The sequence below is a fragment of the Macrotis lagotis genome, chromosome 6 (assembly GCF_037893015.1).
Source record: "Macrotis lagotis isolate mMagLag1 chromosome 6, bilby.v1.9.chrom.fasta, whole genome shotgun sequence".
In the NCBI taxonomy this organism is placed as follows: domain Eukaryota; kingdom Metazoa; phylum Chordata; class Mammalia; order Peramelemorphia; family Peramelidae; genus Macrotis; species Macrotis lagotis.
In genome coordinates this window covers 162,974,958-162,995,573 of record NC_133663.1, presented here as the reverse complement: position 1 = coordinate 162,995,573, position 20,616 = coordinate 162,974,958, and the positions used below count along the sequence as shown (strand labels likewise).

The 20,616-nt window shown below is 32.6% G+C and overlaps 1 protein-coding gene across 2 annotated transcripts in view; it reads right to left on the bottom strand.

Moving 5' to 3' along the window:
* IPO5 (importin 5) overlaps positions 1 to 20,616 on the bottom strand; it is a 68,582-nt gene that overhangs the window by 22,928 nt on the left and 25,038 nt on the right. For both annotated transcript variants that reach the window (XM_074191928.1, XM_074191929.1), the window contains 12 exons: positions 17,667 to 17,769; positions 16,517 to 16,613; positions 16,183 to 16,287; positions 13,128 to 13,250; positions 12,927 to 13,047; positions 10,252 to 10,339; positions 7,782 to 7,888; positions 5,759 to 5,883; positions 5,546 to 5,635; positions 5,292 to 5,465; positions 1,702 to 1,920; positions 940 to 1,023 (listed from right to left, as the gene is read on the bottom strand). In XM_074191928.1, the coding sequence (XP_074048029.1) occupies positions 940 to 1,023; positions 1,702 to 1,920; positions 5,292 to 5,465; positions 5,546 to 5,635; positions 5,759 to 5,883; positions 7,782 to 7,888; positions 10,252 to 10,339; positions 12,927 to 13,047; positions 13,128 to 13,250; positions 16,183 to 16,287; positions 16,517 to 16,613; positions 17,667 to 17,769 (1,436 nt within the window). The remainder of the gene's footprint in view (positions 1 to 939; positions 1,024 to 1,701; positions 1,921 to 5,291; positions 5,466 to 5,545; positions 5,636 to 5,758; positions 5,884 to 7,781; positions 7,889 to 10,251; positions 10,340 to 12,926; positions 13,048 to 13,127; positions 13,251 to 16,182; positions 16,288 to 16,516; positions 16,614 to 17,666; positions 17,770 to 20,616) is intronic.

Sequence of the window (20,616 nt, the reverse complement as noted above, 5' to 3'; positions counted from 1 at the left end):
TATCAAAGTAGAAATAGCAAGATTTAGTAATGAACTGGATATAAGGAAGAAGAATGTGTGGTTTTAAAAAACATACATGTTTTGCTCAATCAATGCTATATCTATAATAATCCAAAAATGAACCTCTTGTGATCTTTAGTTATAGACTTTGTCACTAAGCATGATAAAATAATAGTAACAGCTACCAACTGCTACCACATAGATCACATTTATAAAAACTGGGCACATACATAGACATCACAGAAAATGTTCAACTAAAATTCCATATTGGGATAACAAAAGTTCTAAATTAGAATTTCCTTCAAGGTAGGCAGGATAGGCCCTGGTGAAGATCTTCACAAAACTCTAATAAAATATATACAGGGCGGGGTAGGGGTGGGGGAGGGAGGGAGAACACACCTCAATTTCTTATGCTCAGAGGTATCACATTAGGCTTGAATCCAATGTGGAACAAGACAAGACATGATTGTGTAGAGGATTTTCTGATGTATGTAAAAAAAAAAGAATAAGACTTCCAGGAAAACCAACTTGGTACCTCAGTTGTTCTTTTTGGATCCACTACTTTCCAGACCCAGTTAAAGATAACAACAAATGAGATACTAACAACTTAAATATTAGTCAAATGAAGTCAACAGTTCTAAATTGCAGTTTTGGTGATTTCAAATGTAGACATACTTTCAATTGTTATAGCTGTTGGCTTGCTAGTAGTTTAAATATAAGAAAAAATTTTATCTTCTTAGTCCAAATTATCAAAATGATCTATTATCTGCTTCAAAAGCTCCTATTCATAAAATATATTAACAAAAATTTCAACTTTAAGTCATTATTTTCTTTAAGAGCAGTAATTATTTTACTGCTCTATTTGTTTTCAGTGATTGTAAAAAAAAATACTAAAAGTTGTTACATACAAAAACAATGAAGTAGTATCATTTTGGTTACCTGTGGATCATCATCTTCCAGTTCACTAAAATCTGTTTGTGTTTTCAGCAACAGCTGCATCACATCTGATGCATCTTGCATGAACTAAAAAAAAAAAATATATATATATATATATTTTCAAAGATGAAATAGTAAAATATTACTAAAACAAATCAGAAAACTTAGAAACTTGCTCCCTTAAATAACTTTTTTATGGTTACTTTGATAAACCACAACCACAACATAACTTATTGCATGTCTCACAATTAAAGATACCAAAAAATTCCAGAATGACAAAAAAATTTTAGATTGTATCCTGGAATTAGCTTTAACTGAATTCTTTATATACAATGCTTTTAAAGATCTTGCAGACAATATACTTTAGTTTGTTTTAAAGTCAGATGTTTAGAAACAATTATAAATCATCATAAGGTTCTTTAGGGAGGCTAAAAATACTGATTAAAACCATATAGTAGTTGAATTACAGTATTACTCATAGCCTATTGCCACCTAAGTTCTTTTGAAGCTTTAATGGCTAGGTAAATATGTCAGAAGAGTTGGCAAACAGAGTTAAGAAAACACAAGTTCTCTTTAGATAGTGGCAGAGGAACTAACGTGTATGAATTGCTCAAGTCTTTCCAGATCAAGCACTATTATCTCTAGGAATACACAGATTGTATTAGAAACTCAAAATTTCAGACTAAAAGAAAAGAGTAGGTTGTAATGACTTTGATTTGTTCTGAATTACTGAGGTATAAATACAAAATATTTTATAATTCTTACTTTGTCCTTCCCAACAGCAAGACCAATAAGACTAATGCATTCAATAGTTTTTCCTCTCAGAAGTCGGAGTTCTTTCTGAACAGCATTTTCGACAATGTGTTTTAGAGATGGCATAAACAAATCATAATATGGGACAAATTTTTCTTCTGCTGTATCTGCAACTGATGCAATAGAAGTCACAACTTGTTCCAAAACCAATTTGGTGCCTTTCTGAATCAGCTTGGAAAAGAAAAAAAAAAGAAAAATCACACACACACACAAAAAGATAATTTGTAATACATGAAAAATACTATGCTGAAGAAATTGACAAATCTGATGGATACAGAACATTTTTATGAGGTTGTGAAGTTGAACTGTGAAAATAATAAACATGATTATAACAGTTTAAAAGGGAAGATCAACAAAACAAAATTGAAAGCTGTGAAATTATAATAAATTTGGCCCCCAAAGAATAAATAGGAGAGAGCAACTTCTCCAACTTCTCTAGGAAAGTTGGGTACTATGGGCATAAGAACACTCTCCCCCCATGTTGTTTAGTTTTACTGAACTGTTTTCTTTTTCTGTTATATTTTTTGTTATCTAGGATGGTTCTCTGAGGGGTGGAGGATCTAAAATTGTTAATAAGTGATGAAAAGATAAAAAAAATACCCACTATGTTAAAAGTGGTTAAAAACAAGAGAAAAAAGAAAATAAGGAACAAAAACAAAAAGGGAAGTGGTATAAATAGTTCAATCTGGTACTATAGCCTCAATTATTAATTCATCCAGAACCTTCCTCCCTTCCCCCTCCCGAACCACAAGGTCAGTGAGACATTTTCTTGGAATAATTTGCCAGACCACTAATTTGGGGTGAAAGGAGGGAGTATGTCTGAATATTTGTGCCCACAGCCACAATCATTATGCCACCTCTCTTACTCGGCACACCAAAGATTTAAGTCTTGTACTTTTGTCTACCAAATCCCTCTATTTCTATTTCATTGATACAATACTTTCTACTAGGCATTTCCTCAGCCTCTCCCCACCCTGATCTTACTATACACCTCATTTATCTTCTTAATTGCAATCATCTATTTAACTTAAATTCAGCTCTGACCTCCTACTAAAAGTCCACTGTGTATACTCAAGGCCTTTTCAGTCTAGACCAGGACCTGCTGTTTACACAAAGACTAAGTGGATTACTTTCAAAGTAGAAATCCTTGCCTTCTTCACTGCATTATGTTACATGGCCAGCTTCCTCATCTGAACCTCCAATAGTCCAGGGCTACATATCATCCTCATGGTTCAAGAGGATGGGAAAGCCAGGCTTATTTTTGTGCCTGAGTCACTCCCTGTGTCACTGATACTTGAGCTTCACTCTTCAGGTAAAGACCTTCACCCAAAATGACTCATTCCCCAAAATCCTCCATGCCTCAAATGCCAGTCACCTTGAAAGCTCTCATGATATACTCTGATTACCTTACATTTCATAATCCCTCTGACTTAACATACTGAAGTCAAACCTGTGAACTGCTTTACTTAAGTTTTAGAATTCAAACAATTTTAACCTTAATCACATGAATGGACCAGAGACCTGGTATAACTCTTCCCCAACACCTCATACATGGTGCCATCTCTTCAGTCTGATACTATTCTCTTACCCATTACTTACACCTTGCTCTAAATAAAGTCTCTAACTATATTGCTTTTTACTCAGAATGGACCACAGGATCAGTTACTTCCGTCACATCTTTACCATTAATTTAAACTATTACTTTGCATAATTATGCTTAGTCAAACCAAAATCCCACATTAGAGGTGTTGTAACTTTGGAACTTCTCAGACTATGTGTTCAGTTTATGTTCCTACTCAAGATTCAGAAACAACCCTGGAAAAATACTGAGAAAGCACTAGATTTGTAATCAGAAGACCTGAGTTCAAAATCTCACTGTGTCTGAGTTTTGGTAAATCACTCTACCTTTATTACAATTCCCTCAAATATAAAATGAGAGGATAAATTGTCATTAAAGGATCTTAAGACCTTCAAGTCTATCTAGTTTGACCTGTACCTGTTTAAGAATTTTCGAGAATTTTAGGATCCTTTATCAAACTTTTATGAGGCAGTGAATCCCAGTTTCAATAAGTACTAGTTGTATATTACTTTCTGAATACTCTCAATTTTCCCATCTGTAAAAATTGAATGATTTTAGCATTGCTTCAGAGATTACTGAGTATGGTATAGTGTAAAATGTAAGGAACGATATGAATATGAGCTATTGAGAAACACCATAAAAATTCAGTTCATTATGACATTCCATGTGAATTTGGCTTTAACTACTGCTCAGTAATCTTTAATAAATCTATAGTAGATAATCATGTTCACTTATTTGGAAGAGAGGGAAGCAATGTGTTCAATGTATAATTTCCTGTTACTGAATTTATAATAATATGCCATATTCAGATATATACCACCTAGAGAAGGGAGAAGTAGAACCGAAAAAGATCCATTATCTCTCCTGGTCTGCTGCAGCACGATTTGGCAACTAGTGTTCAGAAAAAGAACATAATAAGGCTATGTGAAATACAACATGACCAGCATGGAAATATGTTAAACACAATTGCACATGTACAACTTTTACCAAAGTGTTTGTCGCCATAGGGAGGGTGAAAGGGAAGGGAGGGTGGTAAAAAAAAAAGTGCAAATCTATAAACTTGTGAAATGATGAATGTTGAAAACTACCTTTGCATATAATTGGACAAATAAAAGAAAAAAAAGACTTAAATGAAATATGCTAAGAGATGTCTAGACTGAATTCATTGTAGAACTGACTAAATAACTAGAGTGGGCCAAGCTAGAAGAGGGACAGAGGAGAGATCCACTTTGATGAAGAGGACAGCTGAGCCTTAAAAATCTCTCATTACTAAACCCTGTTCTTTGACCATGCATTCAAGTATTTCTTGTCTTATAATTCTTTTGTGGGCATAGCACATAGTGGACATAAGGAATGGGAGGGTTTATAATAGAAGAAGCTGCTCACAGGACTAGACACATAGGAGTAGAAGAACATCAGAGGCCTTCTTGTTTAACTTGTCATTTTATACGTGAGGAAATGAGTCCCTGGGACCCGTCAATGAGGGAAGAAAAAACTGAAAATCTTTGTTTCTATTGACATAACTATATACCCAAAAGAGAATACTGGCTTTTCTTTGTAAAGAAAAGGGATCAGGGAGGCTAGGTGGTGCAGTGAATAGAGCACCGGCCTTGGAGTCAGGAGTACCTGGGTTCAAATCCGACCTCAGACACTTAATTACCTAGCTGTGTGGCCTTGGGCAAGCCACTTAACCCCACTGCCTTGAAAAAAAAATGGATCAAAAGGGACCAATCAATATCTCAGGCATGAAGTTTTCTTTTACAATTTTTAATTCTCATTAATTTTTTTAGTTCCATACTATAAAACCCATATTATTATCCAATCACTGACCTCAGCCTGAAAATTATACTAGATGGATCAATTAATAATTATTATTATTGTTATACATGAATTTTCTCAAACAAATTTTTTTAGCCAAATTGAAAGTGCTGTTAAAAAAATAACCAAAAAACCCTTGACCTACCTCCTGAAGTTTAATCACCATTATGGAATGAAGATGTTTCACCAAATTGTCTAAATATGGAATAAGCAGTGTTTTGGGACAATCTTCAGTAAAATTAATAAGAGCTGCTGCAGCATGTGCTTGAACACGCTGATTACCTTGGTCTTCCATGGTTTGTAGAAGAGCTGCAATCACCTGTACAGAATAAAGATTTTTAGGAAATTGTTGACCATTTTGCAATTTTGTTTTTCTTTTGTGTTTGAGAGTTTACTTGCCTTCTCATGGAATTTCTTTTGGAAACCAGGTGCAAAGTCTGTTGCCATTTGTCCAACTGCATTACAGGCAGCATACCTCACTCTTGGATGCTGGAATAATATTTTCACATATGCAAATATGTTAATGCATAGTAATCAAAGCTGCAGTGAATTTAGCAAAAAGGAAGAAAGGGAGAATGAAATAAATAGTACCAAATAGGTAATAGCACTTACAGGATCTTGAAGAAAAAGCAAAACAAAATTAACTATTTCATTTAGAATCCCCTCCATTTGCTGGTGACAACCCTCTCCAATGGCAGATAAAGCCATTAATCCAGCATGCCGGTATTTCCAATCAGCTGTAAAAAAAACACATTATAAATAAATAAAAGACTATCAGATAAATAAAAATGATTACAGAAATAAGGTGAAAAAAGGTGAGATCTAAGTATTAAAAAAATCCCAAAATCCAGGCTTTCATATTCTTACAAATGTTCTTACTTAAAAAGTAAATAAAACTATTAAATACTGTATGCTAAATCTTCAATTTTAAGGTAAGAGAAGAAACAAATAGAATAAATCAGTATTAATTGCATTTATCTAAAGAAAACTCTTTATTGACATCTCATTCATCATCATATAGATCTTATCAAGACTAATAATAGACCGGTCATTTGATTTTTATAGAAAATCTGGTATATGATTGATTATTTTGTTTTTATAGGAAAAAGGACTAATAGCTGAAATTTTCTACAGAATAGGCTAGCTGATTTTTAGAACTATTTTGAAACACTCACAAAGTTCATCTCAAATGATAAATTTTAACTTTAATAAAGCATACCAATTTTGGCTTATTAGAATTAGTTAACTTTTCTTTGCTCTATGTGCAAATGAAATGTAAATACAATACAATTTCTTTTTTAGATATAAAACTGGGTTGGAATGCAATAACAATTTGACTACATATAAAATGTCACATGGACATCTTTATTATTTATGTAATATAATCTATACTGATTCAATGTAAAACCGGCCACTTTAACATTAACATTTGTTTTTTCAACCTGTATAACACTACTTTAGCCATATCCAAGCACATTATTCAAGCTCCTTATTAACTTCAGTCTTTTAACTCTAAAATAAATGTTGACTTTAGTCTAACTGGAAAATGAATACACCTGCATTTTCCTCTTGACTGTCTTTAAACTTAAAATGCTGGAATATAATTCTAGACAATAGCCTAATTCTTGATATATAACGTGTTTAAAATTTAGAGATTACTCAAAGGAGCAGTCATTTAAGGAAGATATGATTTATAAACTCATAACCACCATAATAACAAGGCTAATGTGGGATAAGTTATTTGTTCATCATACCATTTTCATGGTTTTTTAAAGAAACATGTATGTATACACACACACGGAGGGCAGGAAGAAAGAAAAGGATTACAAATAACAATCATGATTGAGTGGTTTCAAAACATATTTCCATTACACCCTCTGGAATGCCACTTGGTGACAATTTTTCATACTATATTTACTTTTATTTTAGTCCTTAGACATTTATTCCCATAGTTTCCAGTGTAGGTAACACTTTAAAGTCCTAAACAGACTTAAATTCCAAATACCTTGGAATGTCTAACAATATCTCAAAATTTACATTTGTAAAGCAAAACACATTTTTTTTCTTAACTTAGCCCTAACTCTTAATTTTTTTTTTTCTGTGATAAGAGTATTACTATTCTCCCAATCATTCAGGCTTAAAACACAGGAATTATTTTTTATTCTTCCCATTAATATAATCAGGTCTGCTAATAAGGCCTACTGTTTTTTATCTCAAAAATTCATTTCTATTCCCACTGCCAACTCTCATCATACCCAGATAAATGAAAAAAGACTCCTAAACTATCTTTTCCTACCTTTAGTATTTACACTTTAAAATCATCTTTTGCAACTAGTGACAAAGAAGTCTTCCAAAATGTACCATACAGATAATATTCCCTTGCTAAACAAATGCAACAACCCCACCTCCCCAAAGGTTTTTCAATTAATTTGATTTAATCACATATTTTATTTATCTTATTTAATCACATATTTTAATTTGTATTATAATTATTTGTGAATATCTCATCATATTAAACTAAAGTGTGTTGAGGCCAAGGGCTATAGTGTTCTAAGATGATATCCTGAGATATAACTGGTATATAAAGGGTGAAAATTAAATCTAACATAATTAATATCAGAAAAAAATGGCTTACGGTTTTGAAGCATCTGCATGATGTGCTCTTTGATCATTGGTAAAACAAGTTTTCCACCAAGACCACAAGCCATTCTGTCCAATGCACTCTCACCAGCAACTGCATTGCTAAACATAGAAATGATGCATTGATATTTATTCAAAAATGTAACAGAAATTATAAGATTGGTAAAATCAGAAGTTTAAGCCTAATATTTTTTAATATATAATGTTTATGATATATTAACTCTATGATATATTAACTCTACCAGTTAATATGGCTCTAGAGTTTTAGTGAGAAAACAAAGGATAGTGGGGTTTGGAGTGATGTTTCAAATACTGGTTTGCAAAACCTTGTTAAACTTTAAACAGTAACCTTAAGACTTCTGATATAAAACAGACACACTGTTTTCTTCACGTGGATTCATAGTGTGGATTTCAGATTTTGATAGGGATAATAAACTAGGTACTGACATTATTTGGTTTCAAATTAACTGTTGAATTCTGTGGTAGCATTTGAAAATGCTACACCCCAAACCACACCTGTATACTTTGCAATATAGATTTTTGTCTTTCAAGAACTTCTAGAAAATGTTTCCACCTTCTTCAACAACCAATTCAAATATTTAACTCCATCTTTTGTCTAAAAATTTGTCCTTAGGATCTGTTCTGAATTTGCAAATGACTATCAAAAAGGGACATTCTTCCCCCCACCATGAAAGCAAAATGATAGCACACTTTAAATCTTGCCAATGAAATGATCACTCTGCCCCCAAGATAATGTCATGATTTCTAAAATTAACAAAATTACCTTTATCACATGCTGCAGCTAAACCTCATTTTCCCTAGAATATAGTTGTCTTTTTTGTATTCTAAAAATACCTTTATTTCTTAATCTCCTATTTTACTTGTTGGTGTACCAGGTTTTACAGAAATCAAAATAGTCTTGCAAATAAATGTGCAAGAAGTACATATCTTAAATAATAAAGCACTAACTGTTAAAACTATGTGGGGGCAGCTAGGTGGTACAGTGGATAGAGCACCGGTCCTGGAGTCATGAAGACCTGAGTTCAAATATGACCTCATACACTTAATTACCTAGCTGTGTGATCTCAGGCAAGTCACTTAACTCCATTGCTTTGCAAAACAAAAACAAAAAAATTATGTGTAGGTATGAGGAATAAAACCCAAGTCTTAGGAAGAAAATGTCAAGTTCTTTTTAAAATACATTACCATATTTTATAAAATAATGAATTTAGCTATTTACATAGGATATACAAAATATATACTTAGTGCTACATGAGAATGGTTACCTTGCCCAAGTAAACCATGTTTAATCAGTGAGTAATGGGAATTTTGCTACATGAAATCCTCTTTCCTGTGGGAAAGAGAATTCACTTAATAATCAAATCTGACTGTAAGAAAATTGGACAAAGGAACTTGGAACTTATCACAAAATGAAGAGTTCCAACTAGGCTTTCTTTTTTTTCCTTTCAATTAATCAATAAGCTCAATGAATGAGATAATAGGTGGAAGTAAAAACAAACAGAGAGAATGATACTAATAAAAGAGATGGTAAAAGATTATGGAAATAATTCTGTGGTTCCTCTTAGATGAGGGGGGAAAAACCTTAAAAATTTAGTCAAGTAAAACATTACAGGAACAACCTAGTAAAAAACCTCAGCTATAAATTCATCTTTAAAAAATGTCAACTTGATTACGCAGCCTCTTCTATATTTATTCACTATATTCTGGAAGAGAAAGCTGACTTCCTAACAGCTTTCCTTGCTCATTCAGACAAGATCGAATGACATGACTATCAGACCTTTACCTATATGGTTACCTAATGTTTATTTTAATAATCAAAACACTCACCTTCAAAATTATGTACAATTTAAAGATCAAATGAAAAGTTATATGAGGGGCGGCTAGGTGGCTCAGTGGAGAGAGCACCAGCCCCTGGAGTCAGGAAAACCTGAGTTCAAATCCAGCCTCAGACACTTAATAATTACCTAGCTGTGTGGTCTTGGGCAAGCCACTTAACCCCCCATTGCTTTGCAAAAAAACAAAAAACTAATTAAAAATGAAGTTATAGGAAATGTTTCAAGTCAGTATTTCCAGAAGTCCTGGTTTGCAAAGGAACATCAGAAAAGACTTCATGCTATTGATAGATGTATGCTGCAGAAGGAAAAAGAGACTATATGGTCTAAGTTTAATGAAATGATCAGAAAGAATATAGGGCATAGTAAAGGACTAAGCTGGAGAAAATGTATTGATTCAGAGGGTAATCATAGATATTCTAGACTCAAGTTAGATAACAAATTCTAATCTCCCACTATGCCTATAACTTAAAAAACCTCAAACATGCTTAAAAGAAGTAAATGGTGCAAATATCACACCAGAAGCTGAGTTGAACTAGAATTAGAATTCACAAATTTTCAAGTCTTGAGTTTTATTGGTCATGTGCTTTGAATTTTCTCTGAGCAAATTACCTGTCAAAATCATCATCCTCCAGCTCATCAGCATTTGCCCAGTCTTCATCCTCTTCTAGGTCTACCATCATTGCTAACATCTGAGGAACTAAATACAAAACAATTACTTCCTACTTACAGAAACAGGTTTCTTAATTTGAGATTTCCCCCTCCTTCCAATACAAACTAGAAAAGTAAAAAATTTTGTCTGAAAAGATCTCTGATCAAATTCAAATATTCTTTTGGGAATGTGGCATAGTGGAATGACTTCTAGTAGAGGAGGATTCAGTGGAGACTTGGGTTTGAATCCTGCCTGATATTTATAAGCTGAGACCATGTATCCAAATAAACTTAATTTCTTTGAGCCATAGCAATCTCAGCTGTAATAGAAGAAAAACAGGTAAAACTATTTTAAAAAGTTGCGACCATCAACTGAGGTGCCTGTTTAGTGCTTTGTCAAACAGATACAATAATTCCATTTTATTATTACTTTCAAGAAAAAGAGATCAATTTTTTTGGCTATTAAAATGAGTCTATAACTTTGAAAGAGGAAGTATATAGCTGTAAACATCAATTCAAAAAATATTCATCATTTAGCTAAAAACAAAGCAATAGTTCAAGAGATCAACACTTAAGCAATGCTCCCCATGAGAATACAGTAAAGCACTCATAATGATCACATAAAGGATTTGTAGTTAATTTTTGGTTAATGGGGCTTCAAATGTTGTCTTAATTAGCAAAGGAACATAGTATGGAGAAATACAGGAATGTCTCATTTAATATTGTTAATGGATCTAACCTCAAGGAAAGCTGTTATCAAAGTATGAAGAGGAGTTAGACTTGTTGACAAGAGAAAATTCAGACTCCACTTGGAATGTAGTGAGGAAAGATGGCAAACAATTTGGCTATCTGGATTGCTGCCAGGCTGTTGACTATTACTTGTGATCCCCTGAATTCACTCTGGCTTAGCAGGAAGGTGAGCTGTGAGTGAGTTAAAGTAGAACTGAGAGCTTGAAGAATTGTATATAGGACCCAAAACTTCTCAGAAGAAAGAATTGCAAAAGGTATTTGGGTGAAGTTGGCCCCTGAATCCTTCAGAATACAATAAGGGTATTAAGGGGATGAGATATTTGTGACAATATATAGGGTCATTTCCAAGTTTAGAATGTAAAGAAATCTTTCTACCAACTATTTTGGTGTATTTAAAAAGCAGTAATCCTATTTTACAATTTTGTTTTGAGAAATTAATTACCCAATATGCACCCAAACCTATATAACAATAAGATATGAAATTAGGGTAGCACTTAGATAAAACATAATAACAATGTTAAGTTCTTGTTAAGTAGAAAAAGTCTATAAATATTATTATGGCCCCAAACTGAATTTTTATTTTATTTCATCTATATTTCAGCATTTATTGTATTTCATCTAACATCATAAAATACTTACTAGGCACTCACTAAAATACTGAAAATGAACTTGTATATAACTTTATGTTACCACATGTCTAACTTCTAATGAAAATAATGAAAAGTCTTAACAGCACACTCTTGTAAATAATGAGTAAATAATTCACAAAGCAGGATGAGTAGTAGGAAAAAAAAGTCACAACTTCACAAGAGATTTTTTTATCCAATTCCCTGACTTTCTAGCTCTATAATCTTGGAAGAGGCCCTAAACTTCTCTGGACCTCCTCGGGAGATTAATTTCCATTTGAGCCTAAACATTCTACAACTCTTCCCATCTTTTTGATTTACACAAGAAATTCAATGTGCTCTAATTTTAGTTTCACTTCTATTTGGTTGAGCAAATAAAATGCTTGAGAGAGTTAAAAAAACAAATATAAAGTTATATAAATTTAGGTGATGTGTGCCTTGAACTCTTTATCAACATTTACTATTCAGTTTACCCAACCAAAAAGACTAAGTAGTATACCCCTAACAGGTTGTTCCTTTCCATTCCCCTGGGGCTAAGAGCATAAGAAGGCCTCTCTCAAGTCGATCAGAATCCAAACTAAGTATTAAAAGTCACCTTGTCTCCTTTATTCTACAGATAAGAGGATCCTTAAAAAGTTGGAATCAGTTGTCTAAGGTCATACTTGTCAAGTAGCAGTTAGGATTTGAGCCTAAATCTTCGAACGCTCTATCCAATACATTTCTCATTATATTCATCATCAGTGCCAGATTTTTTTTCTTTTAAAAGCAGAATCAGCTGACAAACTATTTAATTTGCTTGAAATATATCTTCCTTCCTCAAAAACTGGACCAAGTGTAGCCCTAATTCTTATCAATATTAAGAAATGTCTATTAAAGTTAAAAAGTCAAGAATCTTGGGAGGATATTATATCTAAGATTTCATGAAGATCTGTCATTTTTCTACAGTTAAGTAGGATAGCTTTCAAGGAATAAAAGATAGCTCGAACCCCCATAACCAAGAATTTTACAGAGTAACTAAATGAAGAAAAGGGTTCACAGATTTAAACATTAAAATCAAGATTCCAAATCCATGGAAATGGGGAGATTTGAGTCTCAAAAGAGATTAAAGTGACCTGATTAAGCAATATGTAAAGTGAAATGAGCTACTTTTAATTCAGTTAATATTTAAAACTAACCAAACTTCTAATAGGTGCTTAAGTGAAGAAATTATTCAAGAGTATCAACTTTCAAATATCATTTAAACTAAAAACGTTTACTTACTAGCCTGTGCAACAATATTTGTATGTTTTCTCAGCATAGCAGCAGCAGTCTCAGACAGGGTCACTATTACTTCAAGGGCAAGTTGACGTTGCATATTATTGAGGCTAGTATCTGCACACAACTATAAAACAAGAAGATCTAAATATATTTACAAGGAAAGAATATTTAGGAAAAAAATGTTCTCACAGCGACGAGATTTACCTTTAGACTCAATTGTAGAGTAGCTTCTAAGTGGGGACGTAAGTACTTTGGAACAGTATCTGCAATCTCAACAAGAGATTTTAGGACTGAGTCATCATTCTGGTAACAGGAGTCATTTACAGCCTATGAGATATAGAACAGAAAAACTGTTATTTATAAAGTGCCTTATTTCTCAAAACATCCCTGTCAGGTAAATGGATATAACTATTACTATGTCCACTTTTTAAAAAAAAGTTCAATCACATAATTATTCATTCAGTAACCATTGCTTTAGAATAAAGCTTGATACACTGATAATCAGAAAAAATAATAATTAAAAAAATCCTGATCTATAATAATGACCAAAATATAAGGTTCTAGATTCTCTTCTAACCAGCTTTTGTCATTTGTGCTTTCCTTTGTGCTGCTATAATGGAAAATGTATGTTGGGAGACTAATGCAGAGGAAAAAACAGTAGATTTACATATTAAGACACAGTCGAACAGAGGTTCAAATACAGATTCTAATAATTCATCTGTATTGTTAGACAGATCAATGAATCTTTCTGTTACTTGGTATCCTTATCTGTAAAATGAAGGGACTGGTCTAAATAACCACTAGGGTGGGTCTCTTCTAAATCTCTGATCTTTTGTCAAAACTATAGATTACTCTATCCATTAATGTTGTTCTATTAGAGTTCTGTCCATTAAATTCCATCCATACAGCAACTCTCAGCTCAAAATAATTTTTCTTCTGTGTAAAAACAGTTTGTCCATTTCTGACAAGGACAGCTCTTAGTTAAGCACTAGTTTGGGTATTAAGCTCCACTTTTAGGCTAGAGATGCCGTGCAATGAATCCTATTAAAACAAAATCCAATTTTCCTAAACTTGTGCCTATTCAGGTCATCATTTTGAGCTTCCTCCTCTAACAGTTGACATTTATATACTGTTTTTACCCAAGTTCACTGCATTCATTATCACAATGGCTTCTCACCAACAACCATATTCTATGTACTATATTACTATCATCTCCATTTCACAGAAGAGCTCAGAGGGTTCTCAAGAGTTAACCTCAGAGAGATTAACTGACTTGTTCATAGTCAGACAACTGGTGTTTGAACTGACATCTAAAGCCAAGGTTCTCTAGTGTCTAACTGGTATTGTTTGTTAAACATGGAACCAGGGTCAAATAAAAATCTTATCACTACCAGGATTATTTCTCTTATGTTCAATTCAACAATCACCGGTACCACTCCCAACCTATGAAGGCATACTTTAAGTAATACTGTTTTGTCCACACCTATATGCATTGTCATATATATAACCTATTAATTCAACATCGCAGAAACTGATCACAGATACGATTATCAACATTCTCTGGAGCCAATAATATTAGCAATAAATCTGTTTTTCTCCCTATCAGTCAGGCGTTTTCAATTCCAACTCTTCAAATCAGTGTTACTTTTGGCTGCCATGTCTTTCTCCTTTGCAAGGAAAACAAGATGGCAACCAGCTGTGAAGCTAAGTATTAGCTGGTGTGCGTGTGTGGATCTTCAGGACCTATGCCTGAGACAAATCAAACTTTTGCAGGAAATGGTAATAAACAAGATTTCTGTATGTGTGTATCTGTATCCTGTTCCATTTCCTTTTCTTGAGCTTCAATAGTTCATTTGAATTTCAAGCTGAATATCTTGCAATTGTACATATATTCTCATCTTTATACCTTTTTAAATATAATTTTGTACTTACTGTGAACAACAGTGTGAACATCTGGCTTATTCTTGACAGTTTTATTCAAGCGATAACCAAGTGATTTGTTGTTTTCTTACTTATGGGTTTTGAGGGATGTGTGCCAGTCATATTTATCACTTTTTGATTAAGAGCTTATTGACTTAACTCCATAATATCCTACTATAATGTCTCATCACCATGAAGAAGGGACATGGAATTCTCAAAGGCTATGCCATCAAAAATCTAACAAGTTCAACTATAAAGAATTTTCATGTGATATATTGGTGGAGGACTAGTAAAATTTAACAATTAACTTAGCTAACTTTGTTGAAGGATAAAGATTCTATTTCAAAATGTGGATAACCATGAATAATGTATCAATTTTCAAATGTATGTCTATATATGTGTGTGTATATATATATGTATATATGTATATATGTATGTATATATATGTATGAATTAAGTTTAAAGTTATGGTCCTGATACTTTTAAAAAGCTAAGTATGGAGAATACAAATAAGGTTCACTACTACATGATGTTTTCTGGACATGGCAACCTAATAAAGAAAATTTAAATTACTTAATAGCTCCATTCTGCTTCCCCTCTCTCTAATGGTGACAATAGAGCAGCATTAAAGAAGGTATTCCATACTAGGCATCCCTCTAATGTAAGCTTTTGTCCAATAAACTATTTAAACATTTAAATCAATATTAACCAAAAAAGGAAGCTAGGAAAAGTTCTGAGCAAAATGGTTGGGACTGTTCTGTACTCCTTTTCTTTCCCTCCACTTAAAAAGGAGAAAGAAAATATTTTGTAAGAAAAATATTTTATCATGTTCTTTCCTAAGGTCAAAAGGACCATTTCATGAGGCTCTTGGTTATCTACAATCAGAGCTCCTTGGGGGTTGAATAGAATGACCATATTAGGATAAATGAAGTGAGTGTGATTTATGTTTTTGTGTATATATGAACACCCACATCTTGTGGAGACAACAGAGATTGAGAAATGCTACAAAGTCCGATGGAGACTTTGATATTTGGTCACTTCAGTGCAAAGTTAGGCAAAGGGAAAGATATGGAGACAATATGACTCAGGCTTAAAAAATTGAAAGGCTACCAGAAAAAAAAAAAGAAGTTAGGACTAACAGAACTAAATCTAGTTAAGATTTATCTATGTGTATTTATATGCATATGATTTATATCCTTCTACTTTATAAAAGTAGCCTGACTAAACCCTACACTTGTAATATTTTAAACTCCTCAAGGCACATTTTATAGAGTACATAGCTATATATTTAAACAAAAAAAATGTGGACTGTAACATCTTTGCAACAGTATTTTCTTACCTGTAAGATTCCAGGTAGTAAGTCTGAGAAGTGTTTGAGTAATGCAACATTATGCTCATTTGCAAGCACAAATGCAGCTGCAGCTCTTGCAGATAATGTCCTGATCTGTAAAGAGTAAAACAGTGCGGGGTGAGGAAAAATTATTTTTTTGTGTTCTCTAAAGTCAAATTCCCCAATACTGAGATACTGCTTTAGAAACTGTACTTTACTAATAAGCCTTAGTTATTAATCAATTGGAAAGTGAAAAATACCTTGAAATACTTGCTAAATATATTTCTTTACTAAAAAAGAGGCCATGTTAAACTAAATATTGAGAAATATAAATTTTCATTACCGCTGGATGTTCCTGGTCTTGCATACACTGAACCAACATCCGTTTGATGACATCCAAATAATGCTGTTGTTGATTTCCAAAAATTCCAGGAAAGTTCCTAAAAATGTTACAAAAAATATAATGTCAGGTGCTCATGTTAAATTCAAATTATCTCTTATTACCATTGAATCTTGACTACCACTTTCAAAAATATAATTTTGGGCTGGGGTGGAAAAGGTAAGTAAAGGCAACACCACAAAAGCAGTGCCTTAGGCTGGCCTAGGGCCACTTCTCCCTGTTGTTTTTACCTTGTTATCACTTTGGTTCCTAGGTGGAAGCTGCTTCTGGTTTGAGAGGAAAATAGGAACAGTGATCAAATCTGAAGCAGGAATGATGATTAGGGAGGGGGTTTTGAATGCTAGATCCTACTCCCAGAAATCTAGCTTATTTGAAATTCTTCTATATTCAAGCCAATGTAAAACTGAATTTAACTACTGATGTTTGAGGTCTTGTGGTCAAGATAACACAAATTAAAACAAACCAGAAAAATAAAAACAGGCTTATCAAATACCTACATATTTTTCTCTATAAATGTTAACTGAAAGTAAAAGCATACTTAAGTGAACATAGATTATGTTTCTGGGTGTGTTAATCAAATCATCTTAACTATAATTAGGGAAGTAAAATAACCCCAGAAAGTAAAAATAATCCATTTTGTAATGTTGATTAAGTATCTCTAATTTTCTAATTTGAATATACATGTCAAATACATGCAAAAAAATTACTTTCTTAAATTGGGACACTATTGTTTTTAAAAACCAGGAAATACAGAAAGACAAAAAACAAACTTGACACTACTGTCAAAGAAGGAAAGGGAAAGACTCATTTGTTAACATTTAGGCTCCTAAGAGAAAAGTAAGATAATGATGTTAGAATTCCAGAAAACATAACATATATATATATATATAAGACATTACTGTCTATCTTTAATATAAAAATATAAGAGCATTTACATGTACATATATACATACACACAATGAAAGGTATTTTAAAGGCCATTAAAAAGTTGGACCATTTAAGTTCAGAGTTCCTAGACAGGGACTGAAAACAAATATTAAATTCTTTATTTTCTTCCAAAAATTACATCAGTAACTTAAATCCATGAATGTACCAGAAAATGTGAAGGGCAGCTTCCCGCAGTCCCACATTTTGAGAACTGACTGAATCAAAAAGGAACTTCAGACCTTCTGGCCACTGGTTATTGCCATCCTCATCTGGAAGCAGAAAAATTCAGGCAGTAAATGTATAAGTAGACTTAAAAACTGAAGTTTCTTAAAGGATGACTCCTCATTTATATTTTAAAAAATGAAGTCAATGAATTATTTTATTACAGTTTAATAGTGTAAAATAAATTTAAAAGGTTAAGTTTAATAGTCAGAAAAGGTCAACCTATGCACAGGATGTTTATGGTTTAATATTAAATTTGTGGCTAACAAAATGTTTCTTATATGTAAGAATTTTACATTTTAAAAAAATAGTCATAAAATCTATATAAATTTTAACCTCTAGTATCACTTTTACTTGGACTCAAAACTATTTGAATTTCTCTTACATTTTAAAGTAAATTTTATAGTTTTATAGCACAGAGGAAATTATTTCTTAGGCTGACTTTTTAACAATCCATAGAGTTAAAAAAGTCATTAAAGTCTCCATCAATTTTTAGTACTTGGTAAGATGTTTCCAGTTTAAGGTCCTTTAAAGTATTAATTATATGTATATACATATTCTTCAGTTACTTAAAAGTCCATATTGAAATTTGAGTACATGGGATGAAAAGCATCATTTTTGGATATAGATGATGCAGAAGCTTCAGATAACTAAAGTTCAATTACATCAGCACTGACATAATTTGCATAAAGAGTTCAATGTTAAAAGAATCTTCTTCAAAATACTTTAGACTTGTTTTTGGAGAATGAATTAAAAGTGATTTTAATTAAATGTAATGAATTATCAACTGTGCTTCACACAGCTGTATTATCATCAAGTCAATGATTCTGAAATTCAAGTATCACCTAAATGAATCAAATTCTACTATTTAAAAAACAAATTATGAATACTTAGTAGATAAGAGGAAACTGCAAAGATTTAAGGGGAAAAAGACAGAATTATGTAGCACTCAGAAAATAACATTTTTCAAATTATTAATGGGCTGCATTCTAAAGGTTCATTTACAACTTTGGTGTTGGGAGTTTAAGATACAGTTCCCCTAGAAATAATGCTTATAGTTCTCTAGCCTAAAAAATTTTAAAACACCCAACACAATATGTATTGGAAAATAGTACAAAATAAGTGTTGTTTTACTTAGAAATAAAACTGAATAAAGATATTCATATTTAAAAGTCTAGTTTTTAAAATCATAGGAATTATGGACCCCCATTATATTGGTAGAATCCATCTTAGTATATATTGCAAATTTACTTAGTTTTTTAAATGTAACTGGTATTTTATAAAACCTCTATATAAACATGAGAAACTGCAATGCATATGTGCAAAGCATTCATTATTCAAGATAACTGCTTTTAAAAGAAATTAAAGTCATATTTATTACTTTCATTTTTGGATCTAAATAAATAACAAAATGCACATAAGGAAGGAATGGTAGCTCTTGAAATAATTTTAGAGCTTCCCAGAGAGTCCTCTATCTAAAAACTGAGAACCACTGTTATTGAAGCTGATGGCTTTAGTTTTTAATGTCTATTTTCATGGCCTTCTTCCTGGTTGTAGATGAAATAATCCCTTTGCATTTTGGTCAAAAATAGGATTTTTGGGGGGGGGGGGGGGGCATAAATGGAAGGAAGAGGATTGTCCTGGGATAATGAAAGAAACTTCAAAAGAAAATGTCCTTCTGGGGAAGACAGGCAGCATAGTGGATTAAGCACCAGACCTGAAGTCTGGAGTCAAGAGGACTTAAGTGCAAATTTGGTCTCAGACACTTATAATTATCTAGTTGTGTGACCCTGGGCAAGTCACTTAACCCCATTGCCTTGCCAAAAAAAAAAGAAAAACAAAGAAAGAAAATGTCCTTCTGAAAGAATGACTAGGCTGAGGTCAAGGATCCCAAAAAAGGGGAGAATAATTTGCATAGGACTCTCCCCAACACTACTAGCTGAATCAAAGTAAAACTGGTAATAAAGTGCCAATGAGTTAATTGCAGTTCAGTGATGTACCCATACCCAGGGTTGCACAGCTAGAGACAGAGATGGAATGTGAACATTGTTCTTGCCTTAATCAACTTTTTCTAGTATAATACTCAGTATGCTAACTGAAATAAATTTCAATTGAGTTTACTAAAGCTGAAATTATTAGCATTTAAGATGATGGATTTAGAGGGAACTGAAACTGAAACAGAACTTACCATAGTAAGCTCTTTGAACCAAATGGAGGAAAATGTGACTAACCAGTGATTTCTATCAGATGTAATAGCATTTATTTTTATCATGGAATGAGTGAATGAGGAAAGTTCAGACAAGAAAAGCATCAATAACAACAAAAAAAAAATCATAAAACTGGGCAACTTTTTAACTGGGGCTTCAAATTTATCAACTGTGAACTTTCAGACATTAGGCAAGCCCATATTCAATCCCAAAAGATTTTAAAAAATGAATTGCCATTTTGTATTTTGTACAGCTTCTCTGGCATAATAGGTAGTTCTACTACTGATTTGACTGTACTGCTAAATCTTTGCCAAACTAAAGGTAAAACACTGACAAGATAGGTAAAATGATGTTTCTTAATTACAAAGTGAGTTATGTGCTAAATATTCAGTAAGTTGGCTTTACAAAAAATATAAAACAGATCTCACTAGGCATATACACTAATTGATGCATAATTTATTATCAGCTATAGCACTGGAAATCTGAAATTATTGTATAAGGAAAAGCATAACTTGTACATTACAGAGACTATTCAAAAGACCTCACAATAATCTCAACTCTTTAAGTCTTATTTGGCAAAGAACAAAAGTTCTCTGAAGTGAACCAGATAAACCAGTGTTTGCTTTGAAAATTTAAGTATGATTCAAGTAGGAAAAATCAGAGAATTTGTGCATCAAGTTTATATTT